The following is an 18,477-nucleotide window of genomic DNA, read 5'->3' as shown; positions in this document are numbered from 1 at the left end:
CTGCTGCCAGCGCTGTATTTCCTGCAGCCTTTTTTAGCAGAAACCTGTGAACATAGTTATGAGTAACCTGGCTATCCTGGCAGAAGGCTGCATGGTAGAAACTGTTGTTTTCCATGGAGCTAAACACAAGGAAAATCTATTTAGTATGCAGGAGAACGACTAAAGCATCTCATTCTGTCTTCAAAAAGAGGCAATTCTTAACAAGCTGAGCAAAATTTGAAATAAAACTTGTCAATTTTTAAATGTTTTGTAGCAAGGCACTGTAAGACAGCAGATGGAGGTGTAAAAGGGGTTTTGTTTTTTTGCTGTGTCTAACACCTTCTTTCTGCAGTGTTCATCCTCTGTTTTAAGAATAACACCTTTTCAATCATGACTCAGCCAGTGCCACAAAAATCCTGGCTGTCAGAAAAACTGCTGGTTGTCTGACAGGAGTGCAGCTTGCTATTCTGTTTGTCTGTACTGAAATTACAGCTCGGGGACCTTTCTTCTAGAACATGGCTCTACTTTGAGATTGCAGGCATGAGGTAATTATCTGTCTTCACTCTCTCAATGTAATTAATAGATGTGGTTTTCTTCACAGGCACCAAGGGATGCCATGTTTGTCATGGAACGGACCACTTTGTCCTGCGCAAGGACAAGCAAATCGCTCAGGAAGTCAGGCCTCTCCCCTGGGAAGACAGATAAACCTGTGATCTACAAGTAGGGACTAAGATATTCCCCATATCCTGCTACATCTCTGCTCATCAGAAAAGAAAAGATATCATCTGCTCAGAAGTGAAGAAAGCCATCCCCAGGAATAGTTCAGTACAGGAAGCTGGCAGAGCTACAGCCTTCTATCACCGCGCAGAATTTGCAGTTATGTGTAAAGCTAAACCTTAGGAAGGGAGCGATTTCAGTCTTCCTGGCCAGCCTGAAAGTCACCGTGCTGCCCCGTGCAACGCAGTTACGGGCAGAGCAGCTGCATGGGCAGCAACGCATTTTTACGGAGTTATTGGAGCAGGGAATTGCGCTAGGATTACTGGGTTCGTCCCCTAGCTCTGCCTTTGATTTGTGGTGTGTGCAGACCCCTTAATTTGTTTCTGTTTTCCCCATCTGTGAAACTGAGATAAGATCACAAGGGAGTTGTAGAGTGCGATTCATTAATGTTTATTAGACAGAGGGAAATCCTTAAATGAATGGCACTATATTCCAGGAGGACAAAGTTCAAGATTGCAAAGAGGTTGATTAAAACCAAATCTGCTATTCCCAGGCTAGGAGGAACAAAAAAAGAAAATTGAAAAACCTTACCTACCCCTATGTCTGCCAAAAGCAGTACGTGATTTAAATAAAATCAAGCAGAACGTGCAAGTGTGCGTGCATTTGTGCGTACATACGTATCTACGAAAACCATTAAATACTTGTTAGTAAATGTGTACCAAAAAGGGTAACGAGCGTGTAACTGAAGTTCCCAGTGAGAAATAATAAAGCAGTGTATATGATCACTATTAACTGTGTGAGTTACTAGGGGCAGCATGGCATCAGTACACCGTGAGGCAATAAATATGATACGCTTTCATAAAGAGATGTAACAACACAGTGTGTTGGCACGTTGCACGATGCACCTAAGTGCACAGAGCTAGAGACTGGGTCCAGTAATCGTACTGCTAGACGGACATGCTTTCCATGCTTATAGAGGAGCATTTAATTTATTTTAGGTAATTGCTGCACGAGAGCCTCAAACATAAGTGGAAGATTTATACTCCTTAGTGTTACTCAAAGCAGGAATCTGCACATTGCAAAAAAAATCTAATATGCGAGTGATTTGTCAGTAGCTGATGGACAGTTTGTGTTCCTTTGGAGAAGGGATTTGTCTGTCTTTTTTTTTTTTTTTTTTTTTGACAGATTGTTGCAAATATCTCGAAGCAATAAACCCAGAGACACAATACCAGGCTGTGGTACAGTAATGAAACAGTTACTGCAATGTTCTCTTCTCTCTGGCTACATTAGTAAGGAAGGGCAGAAAAACAGCTTATCTGCTGTGATTTTATAACGCCAGTTTGTAGACAGACTGAAGGATTTATAGGGTAGACATAAGTTGGCAACATGAGGACTGAGGTAACATTTTCCGAGCTTCCGAGTGTTCCCAGATCAGCCCTCACACGCTGCTCAGTAGGTAATTATTCCTCCCGTTGTGTCCGAGGTAGAACTTGAGGCGACTGGTGATAACTGGAGTCAGTCGGTGGCCTAATTTCAGCCCTGGTGCGATGACAAATCTCTTGTGTGATTCCTGTCGCCGACAGAGCCTAACGGAGGGCGACACATCGACAGGGCACTCGGAAGGGAAGCGAACGCTGCGGCGCTCAGACAAACACAACGCGAAAGCTGAACCGGGGCCCAGGCGGAGCACGTTAACCGCGCACCGCTGCCACCTTCGGGCCCGGGCCGGACTCACGGCCGCCGACGGAGCTCCGCAGCCTCCGGTGGGGCCTCCGGCGGCACATCCGTGCGGCAAACCGCGGGGACTTCTGACTTGGCGGAGCCGTTTGCCCCTCACCGTGTCCCTTCCACACGCCACATCGCTGGTGAGGGGCCGTTTGACCCGTTGGGAGAACCACCGCTCGCCTCACCCGCCAGCGGTTTGATCCGCACCGCAGCTCGGCCGTGCCGGGGCCGGCGGGGCCGGGGGGATGAGCCGCTCCGGCGGGGCCGGGCCCGGGGGAGCCGCGGGGCGGCACAGGGAGGAGCGCCGCTGGGTCGCGCTGCGCTGGCAGCGTCCCTCGGGAAGGAGCGAGTGCCGCTGGGGAAACACCCGCGGCGGATTTGGGGGAAAAAACAGCGGTTTTGGCGAACCGCGGGGAGAGCGGCAGCGTGGAGCGGGAGGCTGCGGGGACGGCGGGGGCGGGGCCTGCGTGCAGGGGCGGGGCTTCGCGGGGCGGGGCCTCGTGGGCGGGGCTTCGCGGGGCGGGGCCTCGTGGGCGGGGCTTCACGGGGCGGGGCTGCGCGGGGCGGGGCTTAATGAGGAGGCGGGGCGTAGAGGCCCGCGCGCGCCGCTGGGAGTGCGTAAACAGCGGGTGTCATCGGCGCGCGCCGGCGCCGCTTCCGCACGGGATCACGTGACGGCGGGGGCCGGTGTGTCCCGTCCCGGCCGGACCGGACCGGACCGGGGCCGCCGCCCCCTCAGCCGCCATGGAGGGCGCCGCTCTGCCCATCCGCCGCTACCGCCGGGCCCTGGTGGAGGCCGTGAGGGCGCAGCCCTTCCTCATCGTCACCGGCGAGACGGGCAGCGGCAAAAGCACGCAGCTGCCCAAGTACCTCTACGAGGCAGGTAACGGCGGGGAGGGCGAACCCCGAGGGCCCCCTCTGCGCTGGGCCTCGGCCGCGGGAAATGGAAAAGAAATAAAAAAATAACCGGGATGCTGTGTAGTTACTCGTGTACGAGCTGCCTCTCAGCGGCGCACCTCGGTGCCCCGGTTCTCCCGTCTCTCCCGCAGGTCTCGCCCAGCACGGGGCCGTCGGTGTCACCCAGCCCCGGCGCGTCGCCACCATCTCGGTGGCACAGCGGGTGGCCGAGGAGATGGGCTGTTCGCTGGGGAGTGTCGTCGGGTACCAGGTCCGCTTCGACGACTGCTCCACCGAGGTAGGGCAGCGTTCCCTCGGGTGGTGTCGTGGCGGAGGGGGGTGGTGGCAGTGGGCTGCGGCTCAGGTTTTTGCCTGGGGGCCTTTCTGTTGAGTGGCACAGCCCTGTTGCCTCTCCTGGGGCTTTGCATGCACCTGGAGGAGCCAGCTGTGGTGAAGCTGCAGCTGTATCTCTCGTATAACTCATTTGGTCAAGTTTTTCGAACACCTTACGAGTGAAGCATTGCCAAGCACCTGTGATGCCGTCTCAATGTGTGTTCTGGGCAAATAGGTGATCTGTCTACAAGTGTTTACTTTGAAGTAAAAACCTAGGCACTGGAACAGGTTGCCTAGAGAAGTTGTGGATGCTCCATCCCTGGAAGTGTTCAAGGCCAGGTTGGATGGGGCTGTGAGCAGCCTGGTGTAGTGGAGGGTGTCCCTGCCCATGGCAGGGGGGTTGGAACTGGATGATCTTTCCATCTTCCAACCCAAACCATTCTATGATCTAGGAAAACAGCTGAATGTCTAACCAAACCTTTCAGGATACTGCCATCAAGTACATGACCGATGGCTGCTTATTGAGGCACATACTGGCAGACCCACTTCTCAGCAAGTACAGTATCATCATTTTGGATGAAGCCCACGAGCGGAGCCTCAGCACTGTGAGTGTTGCCTTATATCTGTCCTTTTGGGTCACTATTTCTCTCTTACTGAGGTCTGCTTATACCTTTCTTTCACTTCTGTACAATCCTTAAGGATTTTGGCGGACTCTGCGTGGATGGGCTTTATCTTTTGCTGTCCTAAGACCATAGAATTGCTGCTGTGTTTATTACTTGCTGCATAATCTGAAAATAAGATGTGGCCTGTAGTCCTGTTGGAATTGTTGTAGCCATTGCTGCATTTGAAAGCAGTTAGAACCTGGCTGGTTATTGGATACTTTCCCAAAACTTCCAGGAGTTTGAAGCCAGCGCAGTGAACACAGACTTTCTAGAATCCTACTTTTAAAAAAAACACACACAAACAAACAAAACCCTGAAATATCTCTCGCACTCTAAGGCCAAATGTTTCTCAGGGTGTGTATATGACTGTGCAAAGAGATTACGGCTTTTGGGATCATGGAAGTGTCTATACTGACCTAAGTACCAAAAGTTATCAAATGTCACTCTGACCCTTCTGTGGCAAGCAAAGCGAGACTCGTGTTACACAGTCCTCAAGAGATTGTGTTGTGTGTTAAACAGCCTGTCAGTCCAGCTGGGGAAAAGGGAAAATGCTTTCTGTATCCCAGTTCTGCCCTCAAGCATCCGAGGGTATTGCAAGTAACTGAGCTAGGCGAGGTAAGAAGTTACTGCTCCATCACCTGTGCCTAACTAAAAGGAGCAGATTTTTAATCCAGAGCACTGCAGAGTGAAATAAACTTGCTGAAGTCACAACAATAAATAGTACAACAGAGGAGGGTGCACACTGAGTCAGGTAACGTATGCTGGACAAAGGTGATGACTTTTTAAAGTGGATCTGAGGTAACTGCTGGCAAATGACTTGACCATTAGAGTATAAAAATGAAAACCAAAGGATTTCAAGTTACACTGGTTCTGTTTATAGGCTGTGAGAAGAGCTGATAAAAAAAAAAAAAATCTAGAAACCAATTAGCATGCTTACAAGACACCCAGGGTATGTGTGTGTATGATTGTGAACTAATCTTCAGGCCCTGAAGATGTGGCTTTCTGTCTTCACTATATCAGTGGGATAAAATCAGTCCTTTCCAAGTTCGTCAGGCACTTCTAAGAAAACTGGTGTACTAATATAAGTTGCTTCTGTTTTACTGTTAGGATATTTTATTTGGTTTGCTGAAGAAACTATTTCTACAGAAGAAACCACCAGACAGGAAGACAGCCATGAAAGTGGTGGTGATGTCAGCCACCCTGGAGGTAGACAAGCTCTCGGAGTTCTTTGGACACTGTTCAGTGCTGCATATTCCAGGAAGAAGTTATCCCGTCAAGGAGATATTCTGCAACCTGCTGAGCCCAAGGGACGTAGGCAGCTCTGCGTATGTTACAGAGGTCTGGCCTGTTTTACTTCTTTTCTGTGTTGTGTTCTCTGTTCTTGGTGTGATTATATCTGTGAAAGACCACAAGAATTAGATGCTGTATCGCTGTGCTCTTAGCATCCCTGCAGGATATAGGGAAGAACTAGGACTTTGAGTTTTAAAAAATATGTGATTTTAAAAATTCCAGCTGTTACTGGCTTGTTTGTTTTTTCTTTCAGGCTGTAAAAGTGACATTGGATGTCCACTTAAATGAACCAGCAGGCGATATCTTGGTTTTCCTGACAGGTGAGGATTTTTCTTTCCACAACCCATGGTTATTCCAGGTGAAGCATGGCATTGCCAGTGAAAGAGTACATCCTTCCAGTGACTGTCTGGTTTGTCCTGGAGGGGTAAGTAGAGAAGGGAAGCTTGCAGGCTGACACACATAGTCCTGTGAAGTGACCATTTTCATGTTTAGGTGTATCCAGGCTTGTGAGGACAGACAAGATGACTGTTACCTTAAAAATTTGCGTATGTTCTTTTCTTCCTGTGCCAAGTTTACTCTGTTTATGTTGTATATGTGTTTAATTTTGTTGTTAATTCGGGAAGGGAGAATTTCTTGAGCTGCTAGACCCTGCGTCAGTGTGTGGACCACGCACTTATGCAGTCATCTTTGAGGAAAAGCCTTGGTAAGAGGCACTGTGGAAAGACTGGATGTCACCTCCTAAAATAACTCTTATAAATATTACTTCCTTCTTGTAATAGTGATGATGACTCTTGGCAAAACAATCTCGTTTAAAGATATTACAGACCAAGAAGGCATTGTTGTAGCTGCATAGGTCGCTTAAATGTTCTTGTGTGTTTTTTAGGTCAAATTGAGATAGAAAAAGCTTGTGACTTACTTTTCAAGAAAGCAGAATCTATTGATTACCGGTATGAAGTACACGATCGGTCCATTGAAGGCCTGCTTATCTTACCGTTGTACGGGTCAATGTCAACAGGTAAGAGCATATAATGTTGTAGGGAACTTAATTCACATATATGTTAAATGCAAGATGTTATAAACAACTACTCAAATATTTCTGTTGTGATTGGAAAAAAATGGCATTCATCAACCCATATTGCTACGATATTGTAGCTAATGGTTTAGGTTTTTTTGCTGTGTTCATAAGCTAATCAGACTTCAGCCTTCTCTGTACTTGCACAGAAGCCTCCAGTTAAAATTCATAACCACTGGGAATGGCTTCACATGGCATCAAGGTCTCCAGCTTAGGAAGGGGATGTTGTGTAACTGAAAGTTCTGATGTCTCATTTAGGCTCTCACGTTTTATTTTGTATGGAAAAGATCTTGCCAGTAGGTTTTTGGTGATGAGAGTAGACCTGTAAGGGAAGATAGAAGTAGTACAGTGTTACACACTACAGAAAAGTACAGGTTATCAGAATGAGTCAGTCTGTTTTATTTGGCAGCAATACCACAGTTAGTTTCAAAGAGTTAAAAACAAAGAGCCTTTGACCTTTACTGAACACAGGCACTGTATTTTCAGATGAACTCGAGTGCAATGTTTAAATGTGTGGGTGCAGAATGCCAAGGGGCTGAATAAGTATTCTGAAGAGCAGGACAGCAATTTCCCTCTGGAAGGGCTGCTGAGAGGAAAGACTGGGCAATGATCTGCAGAGAGGGAGCAAAATTTTTACCTTCTTCAAAGAGCAAAATTAAGTTGCATAAAGAAAGATAGAACTTCTTCCTTACTCCATGATAGGTGTTAGATTCCTGACTGAAAGTGTGTTTTTTTTTTTTCTTTCTTCTTTTGTAGTAGTTTCTCAGAGGCCATTGTATTTGAATATTTTTAAATACACAAGAGTTTTCCTTAAAGAGATTTTTATATTTTTCAAGTATAATACGTGAGAAAGTTTCAGGGAAAAGTTGAATTTCCATCTCCCTTTTTTGTTCCTTGCGAATTAATGGAAACTCTATATGCTGCTTTATTATGTTAAAAGAAGACTTGCTGGAAACATGAAGGGTTTAACTGAATGTTTTCATCTTCACCTTCGCTTGCTCTGGTTCTTAACACCCTTCAAATCCTTCCTGAGGATTCTATTAAGACAAGACATCTTGTTGGTTTTTCTTAGCTCTGGGTTAGGAAACATCCAGGAGAGCTGGCCTTTCTTGATCTCAAAAACCTATTCAATATGCAAGGAATAAAGAAGATAATCTCTGATTTCTGACCTATGCTAAAATAATATCGTACCTGTATTTTAGAACGTTATGTGATTCACTTTCTAATTTCATTCAAATGATTTTCACTAAGCATTTGAATAACTTTACACAGTGTTAGAGATGTGGTTTGAAATCAGAGCATTGTAAAATAACAGATTGTTTGACTGACTTACCTGTCTTTTTAGATCAACAGAAAAGAATATTTTTGCCAGCTCCCACAGGCATTAGGAAATGTGTGGTATCCACAAACATTGCTGCAACGTCTCTGACAATTGAAGGAGTCAGGTATCATTTCCTATCCTTCATTTACGCTGTAACAGAGGGAATAATTCAGAAAGTTTTACTGGATTTGGAAAAACATCTGACTTCCTTCCACTATTACACCTGCCCAATAATTACTTGTTGTCTTTTTTATGTATGTATTAAATAAAAATCCCCTTTATAATATTACATAGTCGTACAGATGACTAATATTGTTGGACCCTAATTTGAACTCAAATCTCAGCTCCATTAAATGAACATAGTCTCCTTGGGTGCTGGAAGGTTCTGGCTGTAACATTGTGTAGGCTGAACCGTTGCAGGGCTGCAGCTGACCAGCAAAGTGCAAGTACCTGTTTGCAGCAATTGTAGGGTAAATGTGTTCTAGGGTAAATGTGTTCTTGCTTTGGTGATATGCATGTGGCAGTTACTTGTCTGTCCACTGAGACCCCTGTTGTCTTCTTCTCTGACAGAATATGAATCTCTTTCAGATACGTAGTAGATAGTGGATTTGTGAAGCAGCTGAATCATAACCCCCGAGTTGGCTTAGACATATTGGAGGTGGTTCCCATTTCAAAGTAAGTTTTAAAAATGTGTGTGCTTGGTGTTTCTGGGAGTTGCTCTGACAAAACTGTGTATCGGTTGATATTTAAAAGAAAGAAAAAGGAGGGGTTGCACAGCTTCCAGGCTCTGTAATTTAAAGCCATTTTGTTTGCTGCTAAATAGAAAGTGGTTCAGGACGTATAATTTTCTCTAAGTTTACAGGCTTTAAGAAGGAATTGACAATGCGCTGTCTGACAATGCGCTGTCTGTAGCCTGAACAGTGGCTCGCGTGTCGTCTTGTGTTTGCTCAATACAACAGCCTGATTCAGAGCAGCTTAAAAAAATCTTCCCTTGCACAGAAATGCTGCTTTATTCTGCTAGTTCTTGTGTGGCTGGATTTCTTAGGTGCTGCACAGTATAACGTATCTTCCATCTACAAGCATAGAAATTGCTATTATTTATCGTAATTGCAGCGTGCTGCTTTGGGTAATAACAGAAGAGAAGGGTTTGAATTTTTTTTCTCTGCCTTTCTCTTTTGGAAGGAGTGAAGCAAGGCAGCGAGCTGGCCGAGCTGGCAGGACATCATCTGGAAAAAGCTATCGGCTATACAGCAGAGAATTCTGGGAGCAATGCATGCCTGATCACACGGTCCCGGAGATCAAGAGAACCAGCCTGACATCTGTGATCCTGACCTTGAAGTGCCTTTCCGTGCATGATGTCATAAGGTAACCTCCATGGAGAGGGGGGATTATCGTTTCTCCCTGAGTCCCAGCAGCACAGGCACCACCAGCCTGTTGGCAGGAGACAGGATTAGGTCCCTGGCCAACTGTGACACTGTGATACAATCAGCTTGTCAGCTTTTCTGCTGTTCTCCTCGGTCTTTAATGCCAGATTGGATCTTGAGCTCGGGTTCAATTTGAGGTTCTGCCAAAACTAAATCCTTATCTCCAAAATTAAATAGATAATAGTGCTCCTTTAAAATGCTGATGTTTATATCCTGAAAGTTTCATTTCTGTGGAATCGTTCCTTTTTTGGATCATGCATGTACAGAAAATATAGTTTGTTTTTGCATGTGCCATGCTGGGATCTGTCATGGGAATTCTTCAGCATAAGGCTGTATGCTTTGCAACATACCCCTGTTCTGAAGAGGCTTATGTGCACTTTGGTCAGAAACCTGTATTGGAAGGTTACAAAAATGTTTTAATACGTATGAAAACTGACAAAGCTATACTGAGTCTGCACAGTGGAGATTTTTTACTTTTTTTTTAACTGTAGATTTCCCTATTTGGACCGCCCTGAAGAAAGGCATATTTTAGAAGCTCTCAAGCAACTCTACCAGTGTGATGCTATTGACAGGTAAAAAATAAAGGGGTGTAGTCACTACAAGAATTCAAAATCTATTGGTTTAACTGATGTTAGTGAGTTGTTCATGTGGACTAAAGGATTTCCCCAGCAGTAGAATATGTTCTTTCATTACACCAGGAAGTTAGCTGCTGAGTTTTAATATACTCTGTAAAATTAGAGTTAGAGGATGGCTTAGGACTCGAGAGATGCAGATTAATTTCTCCACATTGTTCTGGAGTTCCTGAGTGACCTCAGACAAATTACCTCAGCTCTGTGCTATAGTCTCTGATAGCAGATCCCAGACTGTTGCGACGAAGGTGCTTAGGCGCTAGCTGTGAGGTCTGTCCAAGAACTCAAGACAGGAAGCGAGATCTTATCCTGAGTTTCCAGGAATTCTTCTTGCAAAAAAAAACCAAACCAAAACAAACCATCTTAAGCATCTGGTGCGCTAAAAAGCTGGCTTTGCCTGCCATGAAGCAGGCATAACCAAACTGGAGAAAGGTGAAACGTTCTTCTGTTAGTGACACTTGCTGGGCGCACGCAGGCTGTGTTGTTAGAAGGAAATGCTTCTTTCATGCTTTATATGGTGGCTGACAATGTGTATACATGTTTTGATTTACGTTTAAACATAGTTTTGTTAAATCTGGTATATGAATCTTTTTCCTGGGATAAGGAGAGGCCACGTGACAAGACTGGGTGAATTCCTGGTGCAGTTTCCCCTCCCTCCCAACCTGACCTGTGCTGTCATAAAAGCTGCTTCTCTTGACTGTGAAGATCTGCTGCTTCCCATAGCAGCCATGCTGTCTGTGGAAAATGTCTTCATTCGTCCAGGTGAGAAGCCCCTTCTCCCAAAGCAGCCTCGGGTGGGTGGAGAATTCTGCTTGGACAGGGGCATCTCAGGCAGTGGTTAGGCAGCACGCACTGCTTCACCTGGAGACCTTTTCTACAGCTTCCCTCTGCAGGGCTTTTTTTCTCTCAGTAGTTTTCTGTGCTAATAGTTTGTGAGTATCTTATAGATGTATCTCAAGATTATATAAAGTGGGAACTGATTCTGTGTTTTGAACAGTGGTAGCACAAACTACCATCACAAGCTACAAGTAAGGATACTCCTGCCAGGGAGAAAGCTGGTCTCCTTCGTTGGGCCCAGCACTGGTGGGAGACATGAGTATTTATCTTAAATACTTTAGATAACCATTACATTGCAGTGTGAGGAAGATTCCTCAAGTCTCCCAGAGTACATTGTAGCAGATCCGTAGGGAAGAATGGTAAGATTAGGACAATGTACAACGGCGCTTTGCCCATATGCTTTTACAGCTTTCTGTGGTCTTGGAGTCAGGGCACGTTGCACGCTAGGAACTGGGCAACAGCTGTGCCAAAGACTTCAAAATAGCATGGAATTGGGTTGCATTTGTCCCAAGGCTGCGAGCTGTAAAGCAACATATGGGTAAACGAGTGGATTGCTGAGAGGTCATGAGGGGGATAGTTCTGTTACAGGAGGGAAAAGAAAAGAAACAGCAAACCAGAAAAAAAGACCCACAAAAAACTCCAAAACCACCAGAAAACCTAAAGGCACCACAGCAGATGTTTTGCTGTTGGTCTAAGTACAGACAACAGGGACTGATTAATTTGTTTTTAAGGAGTGGTGTCACCTCTGGATTGGCTTTTCTGTTCAGTGACTCTGTTTAACCAAATAGACCTTTTACGTTACTGTGAGCAGCTCAGCTTATCGCTGTTTTTCTAAATGGAAAATGTAATTTTGCCGTGGTTCCAATCCAGCACCTCTCAGTAGTGCTAAACTCAGTCTCCCATGTCCTCCTTCCTATCTCCTTTCCCCTCCAGTCTGCCCCTGACCTGTCCCCCAGCTGTGCCCCATATAGTCTTTATATGTAGCACAGTCTTTGTGGGAGACCTTTGTCCTTCCCAGTCACTCATTGGCTCTTGTCCAGTTATCTCTGTAGTCAATTAACCGTGCCCGTTAGTGCAACAGCTAAAGACACTGCTGACAGTACTGATAGCCTGGATTCTGCTCTGGGGTCTTTTTGCTTTCCCATCCTCCATCTGGCAATATGCCCTTGTTATCTGTTCAGCTAGCTGGTGCACACGCATTCGTTACTCTCCAGCAACCCCGTACATGAGGGCACAAAGACTTCCATCACGAAGGAACTTGCTTATGTGCAGCATGGATACAAACGGGCCTCCTTACTTCATCACTGGGACTTGTGATACCCACAAAATTCTGGCATCGTCTGCAGTACAGCAGCAGTGCAATGCATTGGCTTTGCAGGCATATCCCTTTCTACTAAGGGGAATAGGTTGTGCTGGGGAAGAAATTCTTTGGGTATTCAAAACTTGAAATAGCTTACTTAGAAATGTTGCTTTTGCCTAGTACATTCCTAGCATTTAGCAAAAGCAAATTCCTGCCAAACTCACAGATCACATTTTTCCTAGACCCGTATTTATTTTAAGGTCTCCAGTACTCTGACACTTGAGTACTAGGACAAAAGCTGAGTTTAACAGATTAGATGGTGCTATGAGGGGGTGGTTTCAACGGGCTTGTTTTTTTCTCTCAGAGCAAAACTTTCACTTGACCCCTGTGAGCTGTTTGTTTAAGGTTGCTGGTCTATGTTGGCATCCGAGTGGATTGTGAGAGAGCAGTATGTAGAACTATTTTCTCGAAGAGACTAGAAGTCTTCATCTCCAGTGCTGGCTGGTGAGATTAATCACAGACTTAATAGCATTTACGTATTCTCGTTCAACAGTAGTAGAAGAGGGAAGAGCTGTAAATGCAGCTGTGGAGGAGAAGCCAATCTAAAACTATTAGGAATAAAGAGCCAAGACTGTTGAACACGCTTTGGAGAGATACTAACAGAAAATTAAGTAGGAGTGATAAATAAAAATTACTTTGTTGAAGTGAGATATAACTTACATCCTCAGGTGATCCTCAGAAGCAAAAGGAGGCAGAGCTTCAACACCAAGAACTTTCCTCACAAGTGGGAGGATGCAATGACTTTGCAACCCTCTTAAATATTTTTGAACAGTGCAAAGCAAGGTATAAAATGATTCCTTACTGTAAGTAGTTTTGCATTGCTCACAGCTCCCAGCTGCTGATGGTTTTTAAATATATTGCATATATGAACATTATGTACTCATACCTGATTGCAGATTTATTCCTTATTGTCATCTGAATTTCTATCAAGACACCTATTATTTACACTAACAAAGTATCTGGCTGTGTAGGTTGCTCTCTTTGTACAGCCACAACAAAAAAGAGAGGCAACTTTCTGCATTCAGCTTACAAAGGGCCTCTTTGTAATACAAGTATTTCTGTTCTCAGCAAGTCTCCTTCAGCTTGGTGCCAGAAATACTGGATCCATTGGAGAGCTTTAAAATCTGCTTTTAGTGTGGAAAAACAACTTCGGGAAATAATCAGTAAACTGAAAGAGGTAAAAAAATATAATTTTTTATATGATTGAGTTATATAAGTTTATATTTAAGACATGTACTGGACTACTGAGCCTTTGCCAGATGGCTGCTGCCTTTCTCTGGTAGAAACTAATCCAATTAGAGCATCCTTGCTGTGGCTTGTGTAACTAACAGGTGTGATGGTGGTAACAAGCAAGAAGGAGGGTTTTTCTTCTTTGCTCATGGTTTCCATAGGGTGAGAAACCCGGAGTTTAAAATCCATGGGATGGAGGGAGTTCAGACACTTTTCCTTCAGGAAAGATCCTGATTCATGTTGTTTTTACTTTCCGTAGCTGCCAGACTTCCCTAAAGAGACGTTTGAAGGCTCCAGAACTGAAATTCTAAGAAGATGTCTGTGTGCAGGATATTTTATCAATGTAGCTAGGAGGTAAGTAATAAAGTTTGGAGAATTGAATGGAAAAGGTATTATGCGTGTTCTTTAAAGATGCTGCTGCATGTTGGAGACAGAATAGTAAGGCTGCATGTTGTCAAAAGTACCGAAGTACCAATTGCAGCTGAAGGTGGTGTTTCTGCACAGGGCTGGAAGCCTGGTGGGTACTCTGCTTTTTTTACAGTTTAATTTTGGAAGGATCTTCCTCTGCTTATATATATATTTGAGTATTCTCTTCTATACTGCTGCTGATTTGCTTATATTAGTGTTGCTGTTTAATGACAGCAAAGTATGTTTCATTATAAATATTTTTCTTCACAAATGTTTTAGATCTGCAGCCAGGACATTCTGCACAATGGACGGACATGGCAGCATAGTCTATATCCATCCTTCGTCTACAGTAAGTTACCAAATTCTGTTAATAAAGTAGAAGAAGATCTATAAAAGGAACAAGAGGCAGGTCCCTGTAAACGCTTCCTCTTCTGTTTGGTTTGTGCTAATTTACGGCCAGGAGAAGCACTGTTGTAGCATTCATTTTGAGAGTGGGGAAGAGCATCGCTTCTTCAAATTTGGTAAATGTTTGGCTTATGGAATGAGTGTGACACAGACTGAGGTTTGTCTGTTTTAAGCAAGTCATTACGCCTCAGTTTCCCTATCTGAACATTTAAGGTAGTGTCAGCTTTGCCTTATTCTCACATCTAAAGCATTGAAAGATATTCCAGTGGAGGGTGCTGTAGAAATAAAATTTCTTTTTTATCAGTTTTGAAATACTAAAAATATTGATTTTTCAGCTATATAACCAGGAGACTCGTCTCGAGTGGATCATCTTCCATGATGTCACAGTGACATCCAAAATCTACGTCCGGACAGTGTGTCCTGTTCGCTATGAATGGGTCAAAGACTTGCTGCCCAGGTTGCATCAAATTGATGCGTATGAACTGAGCAGTGTGGCACGGGAAGAAGTAACTGAAGAGGAAATAACGAAGTGGAAGCATAAGGAGGACCTTAAAAGACAGTATGGTGAGCACCCCACTAGTCCATATCTATGACGTCTGTAGTTTCCTTGGTTGTTGTGGACATGTGTGTATATTGCATCACTGAATGCGTTCTGGACTACTAGGTGTTAATCTGGATGTGCTTAACGTGTTTGGTATGTGTAGCTTTAGCTGTTTTCTTACTACAGCTCTGGGATCCCTATTTTCCTGCCTCGGCAATGCATATGGTGATGATTGCTTACTGGTTCTTGCCATGCTCCCTGCTTTTGGTTTGATATAGCTGACAGAGGTGGAACTTGGACCCAGAGCTGAATAAAAGCATTTTGAGTCTAACCATTATTTAAGCTTGCCAAGGGTATCTAGCCATAGATATCCAAAATAACACTGTCCTAAGAGAGAGAAATCCTAAGGGTTATGGGGGTGGGAGGAGACAAAAAAAACCCCAACCAACAAACAACAAAACAACTCGGAAAACTCCACCAAACAAAAAACACAGAGGAAAAAGTGTCACATTTTGGTGAATGTTTCATTCTGACAATGAATTCGATGCCATATGGTTAAATAGTCAGTTTTAATTAACACTGGTGCCTGCTAACTGATCTGCCTGCTTGACATGCTTTGAATTCTTCTGTCAGCAGGTTTAGTAAAGCAGCCAAGTATTCAAGGGGCCTCTTTACTCCTGAGCTGACTCTTCCAAAACATTAATTTAATTTACAGTACAGGCACTGGCAATATAGATTCTCTTCAGTTTCCTTAAGAATAGAAAAAATATAGACTCTTGCGCTCAGACCAGCATCTCTTTCTGTCCTGCATTATTGTATAAAACAACCATTTTAAATGGTAAAAATGTGAATTGGATTTGATTATGAATTTGCTGGAAGGAATGTGTTCATTATTGGATAACACAGAGAAGCCTCATCTATTTATCTGAAGTCCGAGGAGCTGAGGCTTGTTCTCTTTGTCTCCCTTTACTTTTTAACTTCACCAGGTAATTGCAAATCAATTTGAGATTAATACTGGCTTTACAGATGTTGTATTTCTCGGAGCTTCATAAAAATAGGTGGCTGAGTAGCTGACAAAGGCTTAATTAGTGCCTAATGGAAGGAAAGGCTGCAGCGTGAGCTGAATTATTGTTTGACTCCAAGACAGAATAATTACAAATCTTCCAAGAGTGAATGCTGATGAAAGCTCCTTCCTCATATCAAAGATGCTGGTGCCCAGCCCCAGAGCCTTAGGAACAGGCTGCAGCAGCTGCTTCATTCGCACAATACTTTGTTTTAAATTTTATTTTAAACTGAAAATATTTCCTACTCTGCTTTTCTTATGGGAGAAGCACTCCCAATGTCTCAGCTCAGTGGGAAAATGTGCACTTCTAAGGGTGTCTAATCTGGAGGACTGACTTTTCCCACTCCTTTATCAGTATGTTGTCCTCTTACTCCTACCTCTGAGCGTTTATAAAGATGGTTTATTCTAAGCTTTTTTTTTTCCTACTCCCAGTGCTGTCCCTCTCCTGCCTAAACCTGAGTTTGAAATGTGTAATTTCGTAGAACACAAGATGCATATTATCTGTTACAATAGAAAGCAAGATATACGTTTGAGGACGAGATGAGCCCAGCTGCAAATATTGACATGGGAGTTAGGGCCTGATTTTTTTGTTATTATTATTTCACCTCACTGTTGTGCAGTCTGTCCTCTCTGGAAGTCATTCAAATGACTGACTGGGACTTGAAAAACATTTGAGATTCTGTCAGGGGTTTTTGGGTATTTTACAAACAGGAGGAATTGTAATGCTGTTTGGATTTTTTTGACACAGAGAGTATATTTCTCTCTCCTCTCCCCCCAGAAGGAGTCATGGACAACTCTGCAAAGAAGATGGAGAGAAGGAATAATGATAAATCAATACTGGATGCTCGAGCTCGTTATCTTGAGAGAAAGCAGCAAAGAGCACAGGGTTTAAGTGGCCCATTGAAAGAAATTGAGTGATACTCGCAGCTGCTCTACTCCTGCTGTGGGGAAAGGCAGTTTGGTGCAGTTGTTCTGGGTGTGTTTGCATAATGCAAAATGACTGACTGGAATGAAGGGAAACTTCTGCTTTCTGGTAAGTTTGAGTGCCACGGAACGCAATCTTCCTTTGCTGCATCCAGCAAGGGAAAGCTACCAAGCTGAATTTTGTTGCTGCACGTCACTGGCAACAGTTTAGTGGCCTCAAACATGGATGAAGACGTGATACTTACTGCGGTGCCAATTCTGTGGCATTTAGTTGACTTGGAAAGGTCTCAATGGTCTCAGTGCCATTATTAATAACATTTTCTTAAAGGTATTCTTTGGGAGGGGGTTGGGGTTTTTATAAAGACGTGAAACTGTCGCTTTTTATCCATTTTACTTTGTATGATTGTCACTGTACAATCTTTATGCTCTTACACTACTCAGGAAAATGTGTAGGAAGTGCTCTTTTAATAATGGAATTGTTGTATCTACGTTCAAAAGGACATTTGCCACCTGCATTCTCTATTGCAGACAGTGTTGTTCCTACTCTGTGTTGTGCTGTAGCACGTCCAGCTGTGGTTCTGGGTGAGGATGTCTTTGTATACAAAGTATTTTGTAAATGTTTTCACATTCTTGCTAACAACGCATAATTTTTGTCAGGGATGACTTAGCACTGTGTGCTTTCCATTTGGCCAAAAAAAAAAACCCAGCAGTCAATCCAGTACTCAGCCAGGTTACAACCTGCAGTCCTTCAGCAGGCTGCTGCCTAGTGGGCTGTGTTTCTGATTTTGGTGGCTGTTGGTTTGTTGTTTTTTTTTATTAAATGTATGGATTTCAGTCTGAAGAATGAATGTTTCAAATGTATAGAGCGACTAGACAAGGAAATAGTAGCTTTTTTCCTTGACTCAAGTATGTAACAAAGCAAAGAACTGTGGTGCTTTGTCATCATAAAGTTTGTTTCCTTCTCAATATAGAGGTAATCCTGTTCTGTTGTTTTAATAATCCTAAAATGTTCCAGTGCTCCAGGGTGGAACTTGTCTTTTTCACTGTTTTTCACTTTCAGTGAGTAACGTTTTGGTAAGATAATTTCAAAAAAACTGGAAGAACATACTGTCATTTTTCACGCCTCAGTTGTTTGCACTGTGTGTCACCTTCAGTTGCTTTTCAGGTACCTACCTAACTCTGTTAAAGTGGTGTTGTAAGAAAGCCTTAGCACTTGGTGTAAAACATTAAGCATCCCATCTCCGCACTGCACAGGCTGTAGCTGTTCAGAAGCTCTCAAAATTCTTGGGATTCTCTTATAGGGAACACAATAATGTTCTTCATAAAGAAGGTAGAAGGTCTGATAACTGTCCCTCTTCCTGTGATTGTACCTATTAAAATAAAAAGGCTGAGGCTGGTCTGTGTATGTGCCAGACGGAGGGAAGACGGCGTGATTCATGTCTCGAAGAGCCGGTGAGGCTGCGGTGTGCTCCGCCAGTTGCGAGGCTGCAGGAGCAGTGATGCCCGCGGCTGCCGTGCCAGTTTGGGTCGCAGAGGCTCCTCACTGCAGGAGCTGTGCTGCTGCCTGCCCCTTTTCTGTGCATACAGAGCTCAGGAACGGCAGCGAGGTTCGTGCCTTTCCAGTTCCTGAGGGAATGCGTGAGCCAAACATTACTGGTTG

At 44.0% G+C, this 18,477-nt stretch overlaps 1 protein-coding gene across 1 annotated transcript; it reads left to right on the top strand.

Annotated features, from left to right (window-relative positions):
• The first annotated feature begins 3,165 nt into the window (after positions 1-3,165).
• Positions 3,166-17,785, top strand: DHX40 (DEAH-box helicase 40). Its single transcript, XM_086624465.1, has 17 exons — positions 3,166-3,304; positions 3,471-3,616; positions 4,137-4,256; positions 5,421-5,651; positions 5,857-5,923; positions 6,487-6,618; positions 8,021-8,120; positions 8,585-8,671; positions 9,179-9,361; positions 9,912-9,992; positions 10,654-10,811; positions 12,915-13,029; positions 13,315-13,423; positions 13,736-13,830; positions 14,164-14,233; positions 14,625-14,853; positions 16,672-17,785. The coding sequence occupies exons 1-17, from the start codon at positions 3,166-3,168 to the stop codon at positions 16,809-16,811; spliced, it is 2,202 nt and encodes a 733-aa protein (XP_086480591.1). The 3' UTR covers positions 16,812-17,785.
• The last annotated feature ends 692 nt before the right edge of the window (positions 17,786-18,477 follow it).

The sequence above is a fragment of the Tauraco erythrolophus genome, chromosome 21 (assembly GCF_009769465.1).
Source record: "Tauraco erythrolophus isolate bTauEry1 chromosome 21, bTauEry1.pri, whole genome shotgun sequence".
In the NCBI taxonomy this organism is placed as follows: domain Eukaryota; kingdom Metazoa; phylum Chordata; class Aves; order Musophagiformes; family Musophagidae; genus Tauraco; species Tauraco erythrolophus.
The sequence above is the reverse complement of the archived record's forward strand: the minus strand, read 5'-3'. Positions and strand labels throughout refer to the sequence as shown.